This window comes from Solanum pennellii, chromosome 7 (genome assembly GCF_001406875.1).
Source record: "Solanum pennellii chromosome 7, SPENNV200".
Lineage (NCBI taxonomy): Eukaryota > Viridiplantae > Streptophyta > Magnoliopsida > Solanales > Solanaceae > Solanum > Solanum pennellii.
Window position 1 is genome coordinate 69,835,716 of NC_028643.1, and position 20,241 is coordinate 69,855,956.

Consider the following 20,241-nt stretch of genomic DNA (forward strand, 5'->3'; position numbering starts at 1 on the left):
ATTGTTAGAAAACATTAGTATTTTCTTCTTTAACTAATTTTTTTTTAAAATAAATAAATAAATATAAATATGAATTATTTACCAATTATAATTGCAACACACACGTGACATTGATGAGCTAACAATATAGTTGATAACTTTTGAAACTACGTAGAAATTAATATATGCATGCCTACGTATAATCCAATCCTTATTTTACTTAAATTAGACTTCTCTATAAATATATATATAAATATAAGGCTTTTGCATATATAATTTATCAATTGCCTTAATACTTTATCCTCCAATTTATTTACTCCCTCTCGATTTTTCATCTTACTAAAGGTAAGTAAGCTTTATTAACAATCATCGATATGAATACATGTTTTAATATATTTATTTTTTTTATAGTGAACCTAAAATTATATTTATTGTGAATATTGAATAACAGAAAAGACGAGTTCTTAGTGTTTTTTTCTTTTTCTTTGAAAAAAATTGTTTCAGTAGAGGTAAAAATGCCATTTGCAAGTGTTGATTCGATGGAGGAAGAAAAGGAACAATTTGCTGAAGTCGATCCATCAGGTAGATTTGGTCGATACGCGGAGTTACTAGGTCATGGTGCTGTGAAGAAAGTATACAGAGCATTTGATATACAAGAAGGCAGAGATGTAGCGTGGAATCAAATTCAATTGAGTAAATTTATTGACATGCCTTATGTTGTGAATAAAATTCATTCTGAGATTACGTTGTTGAAGAACTTGAAGAACGATAATATCATTGTGTTGTATCATTTCTGGAGAGATAAAGAACATAACATACTCAATTTCATTACTGAGGAATGTGTGTCTGGGAATTTGAGGGATTATAGGAAGAAGCATCGTCGCGTTTCTATTAAGGCGTTGAAGAATTGGTCTAGACAGATATTGCAGGGGTTGGATTATTTGCATACTCATGATCCTTGTGTTATTCATAGAGATCTTAATTGCAGCAACATATTTATCAATGGCAATGTTGGGAAGGTAATTCAATTTTCAATCATTCTATTTGTCTTTAGTTTATGATGTGCATTTAGCTTAATGTTTTGAGAATTTGAGGTCCCAATCCACATACTCATAGATGATTCACACTGAGTTTTGATAATATACGAGTTTATTGCTAGGCGTTTGACCAAATAGGATCATCAGTATTGCTTTCTAGATCGTTCTACAACAAGTTTTGAACAAAACAAAAATATCTTCATTCTGAAATTCCAAGCCCTTGACACGCGTTGTCTTTGACTCAACAAACCTCACATATTTGTCCCTATAGAGCTATGCCATCATTGAGCCCAAAAACGTGAATATCCTGTGAACTTGTGATAAGCCTTGTAAAGCTAACTCTTCACTTGGATTCGCTTAAGATATCACGTGCACCCCTTCTTCAGAAGCTTGTCAGTCTAGATGCCCATTAGTCCTTCTCTTTGACCCTTACACATGGACCTCAAAACCACTAAATAGTCAACTCATCAAATCCCAACAATACAATTGCTTTTACTACTAAGAACCTTAAAATTCAGAATCCGCCTCTACTGGTAAAATAGCTAATGATCATAGTTGTTATGTTTGTACAGGTAAAAATAGGTGATCTTGGGTTGGCTACAATAGTAGGGAAGAGTCATGCAGCACATTCAATGCTAGGGACACCAGGGTATATGGCACCAGAACTATATGAAGAGGACTACACAGAGTTAGTAGATATTTACTCATTTGGAATGTGTTTGCTAGAACTGGCCACTATGGAAATACCATATAGTGAATGTGAAAGCCTAGCCAAATTATACAGGAAGGTTACATCAGGAGTAAAGCCTCAAGCTTTCAACAAAGTGAGTGATAAAGAGTTGAAAGATTTCATTGAAAAATGCATTGGACAACCAAGAGCAAGACCATCTGCTGCTGACTTGCTAATGGATCCTTTTCTATCTGATGTTGATAATTGTTGAGATGCACTTTGTTTAAATATGGACAAGTTATTTCTTGTGGTTCAAGCTTAAGTTATCAATTAATGTTTATCATATAGATTAGTTACCAATTCGACCATCTAGTTTATCAAAAATGGTCGCTACATATACACTCAGTTGTATATTGTATGTATATCATATGTGAAGGGATAGTTATCAATATGTACCATTCGACCATCTAGTTTATCAAAAATGGTCGAAATATACACTACATATACATGCGGTTGTATATTGTATGTATATCATATGTGAAGGGGTAGTTATCAATCTGTACCATTCGACCATCTAGTTTATCAAAAATGATCGAAGAATGCACTACATATATACTAGGTTGTATATGATATGTATATGTGTGTACATGTATACATATCATATGTGAAGGGATAGTACTTATCAATACGTACCTTTCAACCATCTAGTTTATCAAAAATGGTCGAAGTATACACTATATATACACTCGATTATATATGATATGTATATGGTGTGTACATGTATGTATATCATATGTAAATTCTTGGGGATGTGCTAGTGGTCTACACGTCATTCTAGAACTTGTCTAAGCTAGTAAAAATTGGGGACGATAGGTCTTTCATTCATCCGATCGGAGGTATAGACAACAAGGCTATCTTCATAACATTTTTCCTTTTGTTCATATATATGTTGAAATTATTGTAAAATATGACGATTTAATTTGCTTGAATTGTTCAACCTAAGTTTGACGAAGAATCTTAGTTTAAAGTATAGGAGATCAGGCCAATGACAGAGCCAGAAATTTGGTGAAGCCAATGTACAAATTTTCTTTTCAGTTATAATAAGGATGTACAAAGTTAAAAATTCACTCAGCGAAGAATGTACACTGATACACCCTTCACCTAAGATGGCTTTGCTCATAAGAGAGAAGGATTATATTGAATTAGTTGGCTCAACTTTGAAAGCTCAATTACAAGAAAAGTTTATTTAAGTTATTGATTACTCAGTGGTCACTCAAATATTGCTGACTCTATTAAATCAACGAAAAATAATAATAAAGAAAAACATGCTAAGTAAAGACAAACTTGTGTATGTATGCATGTATATACAACATAATTTTGAGGGACACAAGAATGAAAAAAGGGATAAAGTTGTGGTTGGGATTAAAAAATGTTGGTTAAGCAAAGTAAATATACTTGAAATAAAAGCAAAGCCTACTTAATTATTCTAAATTAAGTACTTATATATTTTAGTACAATTTTAGAAGCCGTGCCGTCTTGGTTATTGTTGGCTCTCACCTTATCGTATGTTACAAAAAGCACCCTCTAAACTTATTCTACACTTCACCTAATTAATTATTTTAATTATTAATTAATTACCCTTTTGTTAGTGTTTTTCATACTAGTAATTTTTTGAAAATCTGATTTAATATGTGGTTTGGCTTCAATTTTCCACATTTTGTCATTCCCAATACACTTGAATTTCCCCCCATGAGTTCACTTAAAAATATTAGTAGTACTACGTGTGTCTTTAAAAGTTTTGCATACATACTCCTTAAATCTTGATTCTTGTATTAAAAATAGACTATTTTTTTAATTTAACAAACTAATTCTAAAAAATCCAATAATATATTCATTAGTATTAATAACTACATGAGGTACTAATATAATAGTCAAGTTTAGGTTTTCAAAGCCTATAAAAATTTAGTAAGATGAATCACCAATAATAAATAATTTGTTAAGAGGAGTATAGAATCTACATGAGCCAAATAAAATGAAACAGATAGACGTATTTGATAACAACCTCGATCATGAGATTGAGAATAAGAGTTGATATGAGAAATAAGTACGCAATAAAAGACCACTTATTTTCTAAAATGTTGAACAAAATTCAATTTGTGAGAATGAGTAATATTCGAGAGTCAAGTAATTCACTTAATTGGCTATTTGTATTTTCATTTTACTCGTGAGAGTTCGATTTTTCATAACCCCTCTGTTATTTCCCCTTCCCTACCCTCTATTTAATAAATAAAAAATGCATGTATAATAACCCCCATATATAACCATAGGAGTGAATTCCGGGGGAAAAGTCAATATATGCCTACAAAATAAAAAATATATAAATTCCAATATGAGAGGTGTATGTATACGTGCATTGAGTTTCAAAAGCTACGTACTAAAATTAGTATTTCGAAATTAAAGTTCATTGGAAATGTTGAATATCATGTACTCTCTATGTTTCATTTTATATGATACTGTTCAAATTTAAAACAAAAAAATATTTAATCGTAATTTATTCTCAAGCCTTTTATATTGTTAATTCTTATGACTTAAAATAGTTTTTGTTTTGTTTTTTATGATTATGGTGTCCAGACCAATTTTCGTGCACCTTGACTTAACTGAGTTCTGAACCTGATACCTCAGGGTTTCTGAGCTACTTCAATAACGGCTAGGACACACCCTTAGATGCTAAATTATTTTTCTAAAACCTTAAAGACCGTATGCTTGAATCCATCGTCAAATTCTACGTTACATTGAGACGGATGGAAGTAATATATACATTATTTTTGTAGGTATAAATCCTTTGAAATTTTCACCAAACTCGATTATTTGAGATTATGGGAGAATGCAATGTAATAGCATCCTTCAATTTTTCCAATGAGGGAGCTAGTTTTCTCAATTCTCATGCACGTGTGTATACAGTCCAAAAGCCAAGAAAATTGCTAAATTTTCAAACTTCAACTTCTCGAACGTCTTTGAAGCCTTAATATTAGGAGTTTCTTGAGTCCCACTTGTGACTTTTGACTCAAAAACAAAAAACTACTATACTCAAATACTCATTCATCATAACAAGTATGGACCTTTTAATGTATTTTTTTATAGCGGTGTTCAAGACAGCTTAGTTTACGTACATTTTAATTATTTCATTGGGTAACGTCACTTTATAAAAATATATGTATGAGAAATAGAATAACTTGCTTTACCAAATCATCTAGGCTGAAATTTGGACCTGAAAAATTATGCTTCTAAGGGCAAAAGCTAGAATTGTTGAAATTACACTAATTGCTATTAAAATGAATTGATCTATAATTTTTACCCGTTAAGATGATCTAGTCTTTAATTTTTGGCTCTAACTTCTTTAAAAGAGTCATGCCGAGCATAACTTGAGAAATATTATGAAGGGCATGAGTTAACGACCAACACAACAAAATAAGGGCATAAGTGTCAATGACCCGCTTGAGTGTCAGCAAAACTCTTAACGGTTTAGATTCAAACTTTGTATTTGTCCTTCAAAATCCATTAAATATGTACAAAAATTATTAATTTAGAATTCAATAACTTAAGATTCCAAAACTCATAAGCTTCAAATCCTGGTACCGACTCTATCTAGATACATCATTGATCAAATAGGCTAGCTACCCTTGGGTGCTGACCTTTTTTGTTACTTCACAGGATTTCTGGATTCTAGAAGCACTCTACCATTTTACTAATACTATATTTTTGAAGTTTGAGCTGGATTTTCCAACATTTATGCTTCCTTTCAGAAACAAATGTTTCTATCTTTGACTAGATAAATTTCATGCACATTAACTCCATCTCTCATTAAAAACTTCCTTACAACCACAACTCTTATTATTGGCTGACTGCATGGGTACTTCTTCAAGTCCAAAAGACTCTTCAATTCTTTATAGTCCACTTTCATCTCCTAATGTTGGTGCTTTGCTTAAAATCAAGATCATTTCATGGTAACAACTATGTTTAATTCCACATTTCAACTTTTTTAGTTATGTTTTTTTGTGTGTATTGTTTTGACTTTAACTTATCAAGAAATCCTACTTCACAAGTAAAATTCACTAATTTCCCACTAAAAACAAAATTCACTAATTTCCCACTAAAAACTGTTCAATAACTATTTTCACAGATATTTTGATTGAACTTATGAGAAAAGAAAAATTAGAAAGTTTCCCACTGTTTCAGTACGAATCTCTTTCCACCAATCTCTTTCCACCATGTATTTCCTAGTGAGTTGGTTCGGTGGAACATGTATGGGAAAATCGTCTTTAATAGCAAAAATTTCCCACTGATTCACGGTCGGAAAAAACTTTATTCCTAGTAGTGCTTGTTTGATATGCTTTACTTATCAGAAACAGTATCTCTACCCTTATACGATAAGGGTAAGACACTCTGTCCTCCCCAGTGTGAGATTCAACTAGCTATGTTGTTTAAACTTATCAAGAAATGTTCTTTCAGGAGTCAAGAAACTGGATTACCTGTCACAATTCGAGTTCGGATAGCTGACAGAACCTTTAACTTGCATAAGGTGAGATCTCCCAACTCAACTAGCATGGAGCTCTACAGTTGAGCACCATTTTTCAATATTATGATATTTTCAATTAGCTCACTTACTTGGTTTTTGATGTTGCAGCACCCCTTGTTCTCGAAAAGCGGATACTTCAGAAGACAACTGAATGAATCAAATGAGGTTGAATTACCAAGTAACTTCCCTGGAGGAGCAGAGACTTTTGAAATGATGGCACTCTTCATCTATGGATCCTCCACGTTAGTTGACCCTTTCAATGTTGCAGCGCTAAGATGTGCAGCAGAGTACCTTGAAATGACAGAAGAGTACATCTCTGGCAATCTTTGTGAGCGTTTCGACATATATTTGAACCAGGTTGTGCTGCAAAGCTGGGATGATACTCTGATAGTACTCCAAAAATGCCAAATGTTGCTTCCTTTGGCTGAGGAGCTGCTGATTGTTAGCCGTTGCATCGAGTCACTTGCCTTCATGGCCTGCATGGAAATTCTTGATCCTGAAAGGAGAAGAGACCATCCAGTTGTTACATTAGACGCCTTAGCTAGTCAGCCTTGGAGCAATGAGACAGTTAAGGCTATTCTCAGCCAAGATTTGTGGATTAAAGATCTCATTGCTCTGCCATTTCCGTTCTTCAAGAGGATAATGTCATCTCTGAGAAGACAAGGGATGAAGGAAAAATATGTCAGCCCCATAGTTCTTTTCTATGCAAACAAATGGGTACTTTCTAGAAAAACTCACCAGTATTGGCAGGACGCTAGGAAGGAAGGAAAACCTGACAATGACGTTGAGGATGATGATGATGATGATACTAATGAAAAGGTTTCCAAGATTCTTCAAGGGATTCTTGATTTGCTCCCTATGGGAGAGAAAGCGAGTAAAGTAATCCCCGTTGGATTTTATTTCTCTTTGCTTTCAAGATCACTTCAACTTGGTTTAACAAGTGAAAGTAGGGAAAAGCTGCAAGATCAGATTGCATCCCTACTATACTTGGCTCGAATGGAAGATTTCCTCCTTCCGGATAGCAGCAATGACTCCATTTCCTCCTGCATTGAGTTAACAGTAATGAAGAGCATATTTTCAAAATATGTATCCTTCATGGAGTTAACTCATACACCTTCACCAAGAAACTACATTGTCGCTGAACTTTGGGATATATATCTAACCAAGATAGCCACTGATCCAGAATGGAGTTCGAAAAGATTCTTAGAGCTCATTGAAACTGTTCCATTGTCCAGCAGGCAAACGCACGATCATCTCTACAGAGCTTTAAGCACTTTTCTCATGGTAAGTCTTCTATATAATAGAAATTGAAAGGCACATTTCTGTATGATTCAATCAAAGCACACCTCTAAAGTGAAAATGCATAGAGCTGTCGATTACTGTTGAAATTTCTTTCCTCAATAAAGATAAAATTTCCATTTTATCCAGGCACATCCAGATATGTCACAAGAAGAGAAAGGACTGGTGTGCAAATACCTCAATTGCCAGAAACTTTCGCAAGAAGTGTGCATTGAAGCAGTTCAAAATGAATTGATGCCGTTGAGACTTATTGTCCAGGCGCTGTTTGTTCAGCAACTAAATACACAGCAAGCTTTTAAAGAATGTTCAGACTCGTTTCGATATGCTCAATGTGGAGAGTACTCTGGAAGCCTCTCAAGTACAATATATCCAAATTCCAAAAGCCAGAATTTGGTTGAGAGTCCGTATATGGAGGGAAGTGAAGGAGGCAGCAAAACACTAAGCTTCTTGTTAAAAGATTCAGCAATGCAAAGGTCCGAATTCTCAAGGAAGGAATATGAATCCACGAGCTTCAGAATCCAAAACCTTGAAGAAGAATTGATGTCCTTGAAGAAAACGCTTCAACTGCAGCACATATCTAAGCAAACAGAAACCATCTCCAAGAAAGTTGAACCAGTTTCTGCAAATTTTCAAAGCTTGAAACCATATGGACTAGAGGGAAGAACGCCAAGCAAGAAGAGTGTTGGCCAAGTGACTAGTTGCATTGGTTCTGTGAATTTTTCTTCCCAAAAACGATATGCTACTAGGTTACTTAAGATTTTCCGGAGGATAACTTTGTTTGGCAGAGGAAAATCAAGAAAAAAGCAAGGTGGAAATGGCCTTAGGCCAAAGATATTGAACTTTTAAACTACAACAACATTGCTGATCAAGGACCACAAAATATGAGAGTATATTATTTACCAAATTTTGATGTAAGAAAGTTCATGTAAATAGCAAGGGAATCAATAAGAACATGTCAATGGACATTGATATTATTATAATGAATCATAAGCTGTTGTACTTTGTTGAACATATGCAATAGCCAAACTGTTTTTACAATGCCCTGCATTTGCTTAGATATACCACAGAATGACATATTTTGCTCCACAAAAGGAGCCTCTTTTCCACTTCTGCATTGGACTCACATCTCAGAGAGCAGTGGCTGACTATGGCCATAATTACATTCAAGCAAATAATCAACTCACCGATAAAGAATGTTTTTGACCCTCGAAACGCTTCAGATAAGAATTGGAAGTAGCAACTCAATCACCTCACTGATCAAGAATGCAAGGGAATAGGAATACTCTTAAGTCCACGCTAAGAATAAGGGCTTGTCATAACAAGACAGTTTTATATACACATTTAGATACTGCAAGGAGCCTATAAGTCTTTCACTGAAAAGGAAAAACTACAAGTCAACAACAACACACCCAGTGTATTCACACATGTGAGGTCTGGGGAGAGTACCTTAGCTTACCCCTACCTCGTGGAAATAGAGAGGTTGTTTCCAAAAGACTCTTGGCTCACATATCACATAAATGGAGTTCAAAGAAGACAATATAGAGGTAAACTCACGGAAAAGGAAAGCGTCCAATAATAAGTTAAGCCTCTATAATCTATATATCAATCAGAAAAGTGAAACAAATGCAAGACTCAAGTATGTTCTTTATTTGATTAATAATTGGTTTAAATATCAAAGCAAAGTCAAGGTATAGAAGTCCTAAAAGCGCAAGGGAGGTCCTATATGTACATACTAGAGCACGAAATAGATCCAGTGTTTCATCAGTATAATCCATTTTCTCACATCCAAGCACAACCCTCTAATAAAATCACCACTGCATCACAGTATATCTGGTATCTTCATTTGACTTAATCATCAACATGTTTCTGCTTACACAGTGCAAAAAGACAAGAAAATTAGGTACCCAAAGACAGCTGAGGGATTACTTTTAACATACAAATTAACATTGACCAAGAATCCGCTTCATATATCAGATCATGAAAAATTATACTGTAAGTTGTGTTTGGCTTTGTCAAATTTATAAGATCCTAGATTATTAGTATTGCTCTAAATAAAGTATGCTAATGTGGATCAAGCGTACAACTCTAAAAACCAAAAGCAGCTACAGCATCAACAAATCTACTTAATCCTAAACAAATTGGAGCCACTATATGAATCAGTCAATAAGCCATATCCTTTCTGCTCAATTTGGTCTGTGTTATTCCAATAATCAACTCTCCCCGTCTTATGTTCATAAGGAGGAGTTAGGTTTTGAATTTCAGTTTTACACAGAGGACGTGGAATATAAATTTAAAAAAGAAAGAAGACTGTTTCTTCTTCAACAAGCTCTATCAGAAAAAACCTATCTAGCTTCACAAGGTAAAGAGTAAGGATGTGTACACACAGCCCTACCCATATGCCACCTGTAGGATTACAATTGGCATGTAATATGTTGCTGTAAGTAAGAAAATTGATTTCATTTTCCTTAATTTCTTCCTGTTCACTCTACTCAGACCCAAAAGAGGAAAACTTGGAAACAGTTCTTTTGTTTTCCTTCCTCTAATTACTAAGGAGAAAAGATTCTTAATTCTGTTAATATAATGGTTTGTAGTATAATCATCTTTTACATAAACATTTGCATCCTTTCTCTTTCGCCACTTGCCAAAATAGAATTTCAAATAATCACCAAAAACACTGGTATTGCAGCATGAACATAACAGGGATCTATAAACATGAAACACTCCACACTTCCAAGGATATCGTTTAGAAGATTAAATATAGCAAAATACATCAAAATAATACAGTGTAATAAAGAAGGTATACATATCATTCATGCAGACATTCACTAGACCTAACATGGCCATAACTGAGACAATGGTTTCCCTTTGTGGCACGTAATCATACAGTCAAGTACAACTTCTCTGAGCTTCTTCTCTACATCTTCAATCGAAAGGGTTGCATCGATAACCTGCAATAAATCAAGGAAACAACATCAACAAGGCAAAGCTATCACCAAGGCGTTGGATAAGAAAAACTGATCAGCCTGTTATTTGATTCATGAAAAAAGTGAATTTATGTGTATAAAGATCAAATCGGAATTTGATCAGTAGTGTTTAGTCAATGTCAGATTATGTTTCTGTTTAGTCACCATAGACATGCTAATTAAATATCAAAAACATCCCAACTAACTCGGAAAGTACTGCTGAGTCAAAAACCAAATGACAGTATTCTACAACTAGTAGGTTATCAGACTAGTTGCTATATTTACTTAAACAGACATTTCTATTTCCGCCGACAAATGGAGAACAAGTTACCTTCCACGAGGAATCACGAAGAGACAAATAAGATCCAGCAACCTTTTTCTGAAACTCAAGCTGCTCATATCTTTCATCTCCATAACCTCCTCTTTCAGCAGCTTTCTAGTTATCATAGAATTGAATCATTAATAAACAGTCATGATAACAACATATCTTCCAAATTCAAAAATATAGCTGAAAAGGATTAGTCAACAAGACAAGCAATAGGAGAATAAATTCTAAAGGTAAGACTGGTTTTAAACCTGCATAATATGGAAAGACAGGTAAAAAGGGAACAGCTCATCCTCAATAACAGAGTAGATTGCTCAAGAAATCGACATATATACCAAATACAGGCTTCAAATTAGAAAATTGCATTGAAATATCTATCTTTACTTAAGACAGGTGAAAAAGAAGAAAGAAAACTACCTCTGGTGATATGTCGAGATATACAACCAGATCTGGAGCTAACAACCCTATTTCTGGAGCCTACAGTAAAAGATCAGTGTTAAACTTGCTAGGAGATTTTGAAATTGCAACATCAGTGAAGTAAGACATGATTTTACCTTACACCATTCAATATCAAGTCCCTTGGCAGAGGAAAATGCCACCCCAGAATAAGAATAGCGGTCAACGATGAGAGTAGTTCCACTCTTCAGCTTCTCCTCCATTAATGATCTGTAGTTTTTCAACAGAAATTAATGATTTACAGGTACACCAGGCTAAATATATGTTAAATTCTACAATGATCATGAGTCAACTCACTGAATATTTTCAGATATACTATTCGACCTCGAATGAAAAAATGTAGGTAAAACTTTTCAGTTAAATAACAATGGTAATTAAAAGTGGGAATTCAACTATTGCCAAAAACTTTTCTATTTTCATCAATGCCTATGCTTGAGAACAAACTTCAAAGGGAATAGAAAATTAGAAAAGCATGCATAAAAACATTTGACTATTCATTTTAGTGAGAACTTTCAAGCATGATACCTGAAAGACAAATGTTGAATTAACTGAGGGGGGAGAAAAAGCATTTGTCACAGCCTAACAAGCTCCTTAAACTTCTTTTATAAGACACTGCTCTAAATTGAAGACCACAATTTTTTAAGCTTTCTGCTATACAGATTGACGAGCTAAATGGTCTTCATATATTCCAGGCAAATGACAATCATAGGCAGACAACTGTTCAAGAGTTCTTCAACCTGGTAAAAGTAGGGAGTCTATACCACTTAATTCTTTTTACATCCATTATACAAGGTTATTTTCATTTTCTGGTCCACAAAGGCAAAGTCTTATTTATCAATTTGAAAGTAGCGGGAGAGAAAATGTGAATAATTAGCAAAAGCTGGTCTCTTGGTTTTCAATTTATCCATCTAGTGCTTGTAAACAATTATAAGGAAATACAGCCAGATTAAGTGAGGAAAGTACTTCCAATAGCATAAAGAGGTCCAAGCATGCCCCATGGTTTTGGTCTAGTGGTAAAGCAGAACTCGTGATATGAGGGTTAAGTGCAAATCATGGATTAGAACACAAAAAGCAGACAAAAGCATGATATTAAATGGAAAGGGATGGAGAAATGGGGCCATTATCCACAGACTATTGAACTGTGTGCCACTAGCCCTCTGTTACAAGACGGGTAGTTGGCGGCTCACAAGCAACATATCAGGGATTCCGCAGTTACAAAAAGAAAGTCCCAGCGTTCAATTTTTAATTAAAAAAAAGGCCCAGCATTCAAACCATCAGTTCAGATGGATAGCCAGCATATCAAATTTGGAGGATATGTGACTACTGGCTAACCATTTGATTGATTTGATTAATAAGCTAACCAATTTCATCTCCACATATACCTAAAATATGGAAAGGATAGTGACAGATCTCATGCCTAAGGATTTTTGACAGGCGATGGTAGATGGCAAAATCATGGGTGCTCAACTGCATCATTAAAATCATCAAATTGAAGTGTAGAACTATTTGAAACTTGATGGTAAAAATTATTTACCATGTAAACTATAGTTAATACTCCATTACAAAAAAAATAAAAAGATCATTCTATATACTCAATCATTCTTGGCCAACTATGAATAATAGCAGCATGGCTCACTCTAAATTTATTTCCAAAATAAAATTTCTGTGCAGTAGACTAGCCCAGACTGAACATAAATTGACTAGTTTAATTTATTCACAAAATTTGTGAGTAAAAATTCTACAACGGGGAGTTTATTCTTTATACTATATTTGATTGAGCTTTTAGTACCAGAAGCCATTCAAGAAAACAGAAGGGGGGATTAGTTAGGGAAATTACATAATCTGTTGAACCTAACAAAAGGGTTAAATCTCCTTCAGAAAGAAAGAGCTGCAACAAAGGAGACAAAAGGAGTTCCCCTTTTTGCCATTGAGAAGATGAAGTTCTTCAGTTTTGGAAAGTTGCAATTTAGAGAGAAAGGAAAAAAGAGCACTTTGTCGGGGAAAGTAAAAAATAAAGGAAAGCACATACACAAACAAGAAAGGTAAAAATAAGCATCAGCTAGATGAGAAAAATATGGTTGAGACGAGAATTGATCATGGGCCCAGTAGGATTTTACAACTCTTTGATCCACCATAAAACCAAAGCATCCACTGAGATTTTATTTTCCAGGGTGCTCACTGATCTCTTTGTTTGTTATTCAGTAACAGCTATCTATATGTATATATATAGTCAGGATCGACAGCAGTAGGTGCTCAAGCACCCACATGGACCTACGAGAGTTGTGGGTCTTCCCCTGTTGACAGGAGACATGACCAAGTACTGAATTCTGACAGGTAATCTCTGTGAATCAGACACACTGAGCATCATAATTACACACTACATATGGGCAATGCAAGTAAGACTGTGTGAATTGAACAAACCTCTTCTCCCAACGATTTGCACTGAAGAGAAGATGGATTGCATGGTCATCCAACTGTGATTTGTTAGCAAGATAAGAAGAAATCATTTGCCCAACGCCTGTATTTCTGTCAGGAAATCTCCAAGACTCAACTGAATGTCCCTGCTCATCCAAATACTTGTACAGTCTGCCAGATTGCGATGTCTTCCCACAGCGATCCAACCCTTCTAAAACAATTAAAGCACCTCTGGAGCTGCTGCTCTCTTTGTTCTCCATATGAATAAGTCTCGAAGGCTTAAAACGTAACTTCAAATCCAAGCTAGACTTCAATGAAAATAAAGCTACCCAAGTTCCAAATTTTCTAGGAAAGGTCGAAATTGTCTTTGGTACAAAACTTCTGCTGGAAAACAAAGTTCCCTCCACTTTTAAAGTCCTTCGACTAAAATATTTAACACAGAACACATTTCAATAAAGTAGATCTACATGACATATAGAACAAACTTTACAAGTTAATCCCCATTTAACATATTCTCACCAAACTAAACTCCAAACATATACTCATATTATGCACCTCACAGAAAAGACTCATATCCTATTGATCATCCTCTCATTGGCATTTTATCAAGCATAGTATGCACATAAATATTTACATCACGGTTATAAAAATTAAAACTTGGAAACCCCAGAGTGAATTTTGAACCCGTAAACCACTAACTAAACCTATTAGAGGGATTCAAAATATATATACCTAAAAATAAAAATAAAAAACTAACCTTATATACTCACAATTTAATTTTTCGTCGAGAAATTCAGCTAAACACCCTCCCTCCCCTGGATCTGCCCCTGAACACCCATATCAAGAGAACGCAAAACCTATATATAGTTTTTGAGTTTTGATACTAAGAAATTCTGCCTAAACTTGGCAAATATGTATAATACACAGAGTACAATAATAAATTTATCAATAAATCAAACAAATTTTCATTTTTTATAAAGAGATTCACTATTTCTTTGTAATCGAACAAAACTCAAATGAATCAGATACACAAATTTCAGTAAAGGGAAACTTACAGTGTTGTGGTGAGTGCGAAATTGCTCATATCACTGAATACCTAAAAATTCTAATTTCCGCGCCTCTTTTGAAAAGTACCATTTTTTATTTGGCGCCTTTTAGGGTTCTTCGGGTTATTTGCATAAATAACCACTTATGAAGTTTCTATTTAAAACATAACCATTTACTAAACTGTGGCTTAAAGGATTTACTCTATAAAAGCAAGTAATTAAACTTCATATCAATACATTAGTTTGAAGCTTGAATAGTGTTACTAGTCAATTTTAAAGTATTGATCTGAAGTTTAAACTATTACAAATTTGAAACTTTAAAATATTTGTCTAAAATTTAAACTAGTACAAGCTACTTAGAATTGTATATATATTAGTGAGAATTTATCTTTAATCTTCTAGGTAAATAACTCAACATTTAATGAATGCACTATTTAATTTTTTTTTATTGCATAAATTTCACCATATAATGTTATCTCAAATTTTAAAAATATATACATAGAATATTTATTTCGTATCCATATTTTTTTAAAAAAGTATGAAAAAGGGCCTAAAATACCCTCAAAGTATTGGAAATGGTATAAAATTACCTTCCATCCACCTATTGACTTCAAAATACCATTCCCACCCACCTATTAGGTCCAAATACTCTTGTCATTCACCTTTTGGTTCAAAATTGACCACTTATTAATGGTTTTATATTTAAATTATTTTTAAAAAAANTATGAATATGAGCATCATTAATGCAATTTAAGCATAACATTTAGTAGTAATCCAAGTCAAATTACACAAAATGCGGATCTTGTTAAAAGAAAATAGTTTTCTTCGTCTCTTTGAAAAGAGTAAAAAAATTATTTAGGAAAATATTGATGTAATAATTTTAAAGAAAATAACAGGGATCGAATTGTACGTTAATGTTAGATTTATTGATTTGTTAAAAAACGGAAAAGAGCCTAAAATATCTTTCAAGTATTGGAAATGGTACAAAATTACCCTCCATCTACCTATTGGCTCCAAAATATCCTTCCCACCCACCTATTGACTCCAAAATACCGCTGTCATCCACCTTTGGGTTCAAAATACCACTTATTTGACGGTTTTAAATTTAAACTGTTTATATATATATTTTAAATATGTGGCACTCAACTATTTGTTATAATTTAACTTATTAGTATAATTTATAAATCAATCCACTACCCACCCATTACTAACTAAACCCCTCCAAATTAATAAACCTGTCACATCATTAATGCAACAACAGAAAAGCTACTGCCAATTGAGTGTTATTAAAAAATTGAGGCAANATAATTTATAAATCAATCCACTACCCACTCATTACTAATTAAACCCCACCAAATTAATAAACCCGGCACATTACTAATGCAACAACAGGAAAGCTACTGCCAATGTCTGTTTTTAAAAATTTGAGGCAAAAATATCTATAGAAGTAAATTATCATACATTCAAGTGTCTAAATAAAAATTACCGATAAACTTAAAAGTCAGACTATGTTCATCTTAATTATTCTTTCATCTCAATTATGTGATGTTACTTCATAGATAACTTTTTTTGAAAATAATATATTAAAGGTTTTAAAACAAATCATAAATATTTATAAAATTATATCTAAAAAAAGTGCATGAATAATTTGAGATGTACTACTTCTTTACTTTTAATCATAAATTTCGAATTCAAAGTTGAAAGAGAATTCTATTGAAAGTGTCCTCCTAAATAAGCAGCTCAAGTTAAATTTAATTGGGGCGTCGATTCGAACNCTTTACCTTTAATCATAAATTTCTAATTCAATCTTGAAAGAGAATCCTATTGAAAGTGTCCTCCAAAATAAGTGGCTCAACCTAAAATTAATTGGGGCTTCGATTCGGACTCGAATAACTTTGGATGTCATTTTCAGGAATCTATAATTTCTTCGTGTTTTAGTAGTGTTTATGACGATTTTGATATTATAATTGAAATATTAATTGGATGTANTTATAATTGGTTTATTAATTGGGTGGGGTTTAGTTAGTAATGAGTGGGTAGTGGGTTGGTTTAATAAGTATATATTAATAAATTAAATTATAACCAATAGTTGAGCGCCAAGTATATTAAAAAATATTTAAACAATTTAAGGGAATTTTGGAGCCAATAGGTGGATGAGAAGGGCAATTTGGAGCCAATAGGTGGATGGAGGGTAATTTTGTACTATTTTCAATACTTCAAGAATATTTTAGGCCATTTTCTGGTTAAAAAATTACTTAGGGCCAAAATACGGATAGTAATCCAACCATTTTATTTATATCAAATTTTAATTATTTATTTTTTTTTATAATTATTACCTAATAAAATTATTTTTTATATTATAATTATGTATAACATATCAAATGAAATAAATAGCTTTTTGGAAATATTTTGACAAAATTTTTCATGAGTTATTTTTAACTGTAATCAACCAAATGTGTATGGGCTAAAATGGATTTAGTTGAAATGAGCTGAGCTATTACCTCTACTACCAGCCATTTTATTTTTCTTTTACAGTNGGTTTATAAATTATATTAATAAATTAAATTATAACCAATAGTTGAACGCCAAGTATTTTAAAAATATTTAAAGAGCTTAATGTCAAAACAATTAAAGAGTGGTCAATTTTGAACTCAAAGGTGGATGACAATGGTATTTTGGAGCCAATAGGTGGATGAAAAGGGCATTTTGGAGTCAATGGATGAATGAAAAAGGCATTTTTGAGTGGATGAAGGGAATTTTATACTATTTTCACTACTTCAAGAGTATTTTAGGCCCTTTTTCATTTTTATTATATAAGTATCTAGTAATGTAAGGTTGTCTCGTTTTCCTTGTTTGTAAATTATGTTATTAGAGTATAGTTGTATGAACCTTGTTCATAATTGTGATGTAAATATGACTTATAAATAATCCAACATTTTTCTCACTTTCACCATTCTTCATTCCATAATCAATAAGGACTTGTCTCAGCTTCTGCATCAAAGGGTAGTTGGAACTGCAAGGATCATCAGCATAGGCAAATAAGTATTCCCTGTCAACGACTAGAAGCAATTCCTCTTCGCAGAATCTTGCTGGATGAAGCTCTTCATTAGCATCCATCGTCAACGTTCTCTTTTCTACTTGACTAACTATGTTCTTTACTGCATTCTTCAATTTGGGTGAGATGTGAATGTTATTTTGGGTGTTTTAATTAGGATTCCTTTTAGTGTATATTGGGTGGGTTATGGGGCAGATTGTTAGGTTATGGGTTAAAAAAATAAGTCAAACATATAGTTTAATAGGATTAAGACAGACGTAAAAAAAATAGGGGTCCGTTAGTAAGAGAGGTATATTTGTACCTATAATTGGACGACAGTGACATATGTGTATGCAAAGTATAACGAAGGTATATACGTATCATTTATTAAAGTTCGGGGGTAAATCCGTCCCTTTTCCCTTTAAACTTTAAATTTTTAATTTTTAAAATAATATAATAAAAAAACTAATAAAAAGAAAAGAACATATTTCTTCCCCACCCACTTTTCCAGGAACCCACCATCATCGCTGCCAAATATTTTTTTTCTCCCTCCATCGCTGCCAAACCTTTTTTTCTCCCACTATCGCTGCCTAAACCCTTTTTTTCTCCACACTATAGTCATCTTCTTTAGCCCTATCTTGGATTGACACTTTGGTGACATCAGGTTTCATAGCGATTATCAGTTGAGAGAGAGAATCGTGTTGGTTTCATTGCGGTGCTCGGTGATTCGCAATGGTATGAGAGAGAGAGAGGCGACTTTAGCCCCTTTTTCGCTAGAATGGGAGCGATGAGGCGGCAACCGGCGAGGGAGTTTGCAGGTATGCAGGAGAGGATGGAGAGGGGAGTTTGCAGATCCCCATCTTCAATCTTTCACAACAATCGTCTCCTTCTAATCCCTTAAAGTTATCTTTTTCGACCGATTTTAATGATCCAAGAAAATTTCAGGCAAATTTTGGGTCGATTTGACGAGCTTCATGTCAGAGGTTGGTGCGAAATATTTGTAAGCAATTTGGGGTGTTGAAATAATAGTTAGCGTTGGATTATGAAAACGTTGGCCAAATCTGGTTGTGCGGTGGCAAGATCTGGTTGTTAGGTGGCTTAGGTTGATGTTACTATGGAGGTTGGATGAAGAAAGAAAAATAGTGATGGTGCACAGCGAAGATGAAGACGGGTGAGGGAGAAAGTATATGTGATTTCGTCGGTAAAAATGACGATGATGCCGAAAAAAATGGTGATGACGCGGCAAAAATGGTGACGACGCCGGTGATGGCTTTCTTTTGAATGTGAAAATAGGGAGAATTAGAAATGTCAATAATAAATTAAAATGTTATTATTTTACATTTTAAAATAATTTTTAAAAAGTATGAAATAATTATGACGTGGCATTAATATATCTGACGTGAATATGATATGTCAATTATATAAAAGAGAGTGAGTTACACACATGGTTGGAGGGGCTTAAAAATCTCATTTTAATTGAATTTAAGGGTCCAGATAACAAAGGGCTAAGTAGAAGGGTTCAGAATACAAAGTGATACAAGTATAGGGGTCCACCAGACTATTTCGCCAAAACTAAAATAAAATAGTTCAACAAGACTAAAACTAAAACTAAAATCAAACAACTACTATTGTGAACCCCTTACTTTAATCTTTTGGTTTTGATATACAGTAAAAACAAGTAAAGCGGCTTAGTGTGAAGTTGGTAGAATACTAATAATTTAATATAGTTATAGTATCTAATTATATATTAAATTATTTATATTTAATAATTCAGAAACATAAAATAAAAAATTATTACCGTCTTATTGGGTTATCGATTTACCCAATAACCGAATAGTAAAAAATGATATCGAACCAATAACCCAATAATTTTTTTTATAAACCCGTTAAAAATTCAATAATGCAGTAACATTTTTTCGATTCGGTTTTTGAACACCCCTAGTAGATTCCTTGTGTTGATAGTTCATTTGTTCATTGCGCTTGCGGATTATGTAAATTCTAGTGTCTTACCTTTCTCGATGGCCTTCTTCACCTTATGTTTCTCAGATTTTTTGTCCTTCTCGGATTTTCAGGCTTGGCTTTGGAGGCTTTTCGATGTGAACTTGAGCTCCATGATCTGATTCATCAATTTTCTGGCGTTTTTCATTTTCTAAGCTTTGGTGATGGAGTCTTCTGACTGTTTTTGGTGATTCTTCTTCTTTGATCGTTCAATCGTCTTTTTAATGTCATGTGAGTTGCACATCTCTTTTTAAATTGACATATTTTTTTGGTGTCGTTAGGGCTTTAGGATGAAAGACTAAATTAATAAGTTTTTAGCATATATAAAGGACCTTTTCCATAAGATGCATATATGAGAGACCAAATCAACATAAGTCCATACATTAAGGACTATTTTGACCATTTTCTCAAGATTTGCATAATAGACATTAAATAAGAAAGAA

The 20,241-nt window shown here is 33.5% G+C and overlaps 3 protein-coding genes across 6 annotated transcripts; 2 read left to right on the plus strand and 1 right to left on the minus strand.

Moving 5' to 3' along the window:
• The first annotated feature begins 215 nt into the window (after positions 1-215).
• Positions 216-2,393, plus strand: LOC107024648 (probable serine/threonine-protein kinase WNK11). 2 transcript variants are annotated; one of them, XM_015225640.2, is made up of 3 exons: positions 216-324; positions 484-998; positions 1,589-2,393. In XM_015225640.2, exons 2-3 carry the CDS (start codon positions 495-497, stop codon positions 1,955-1,957), a joined length of 873 nt encoding a protein of 290 aa, XP_015081126.1. In that variant the 5' UTR covers positions 216-324; positions 484-494; the 3' UTR covers positions 1,958-2,393. The 2 variants fall into 2 exon arrangements, with proteins under 2 accessions (XP_015081126.1, XP_015081127.1); XM_015225641.2 differs by having other exon boundaries at positions 487-998.
• Positions 2,394-5,592: 3,199 nt separating this feature from the next.
• On the plus strand, positions 5,593-8,570 carry LOC107024647 (BTB/POZ domain-containing protein At5g48130). The gene is made up of 4 exons (XM_015225639.2): positions 5,593-5,690; positions 6,196-6,265; positions 6,371-7,546; positions 7,691-8,570. Exons 1-4 carry the CDS (start codon positions 5,593-5,595, stop codon positions 8,405-8,407), a joined length of 2,061 nt encoding a protein of 686 aa, XP_015081125.1. The 3' UTR covers positions 8,408-8,570.
• A 1,650-nt stretch (positions 8,571-10,220) lies between these two features.
• On the minus strand, positions 10,221-14,889 carry LOC107024339 (thymidylate kinase). Of its 3 annotated transcripts, none has more exons than XM_015225298.2 (6): positions 14,776-14,889; positions 13,727-14,143; positions 11,404-11,515; positions 11,267-11,326; positions 10,856-10,960; positions 10,221-10,509 (listed from the first exon to the last, which is right to left on the minus strand). In XM_015225298.2, exons 1-6 carry the CDS (start codon positions 14,802-14,804, stop codon positions 10,393-10,395), a joined length of 840 nt encoding a protein of 279 aa, XP_015080784.1. In that variant the 5' UTR covers positions 14,805-14,889; the 3' UTR covers positions 10,221-10,392. The 3 variants fall into 3 exon arrangements, with proteins under 3 accessions (XP_015080784.1, XP_015080786.1, XP_015080785.1); XM_015225300.2 differs by having other exon boundaries at positions 13,727-14,101; positions 14,776-14,883; XM_015225299.2 differs by having other exon boundaries at positions 13,727-14,104; positions 14,776-14,883.
• Between the last annotated feature and the right edge of the window lie 5,352 nt (positions 14,890-20,241).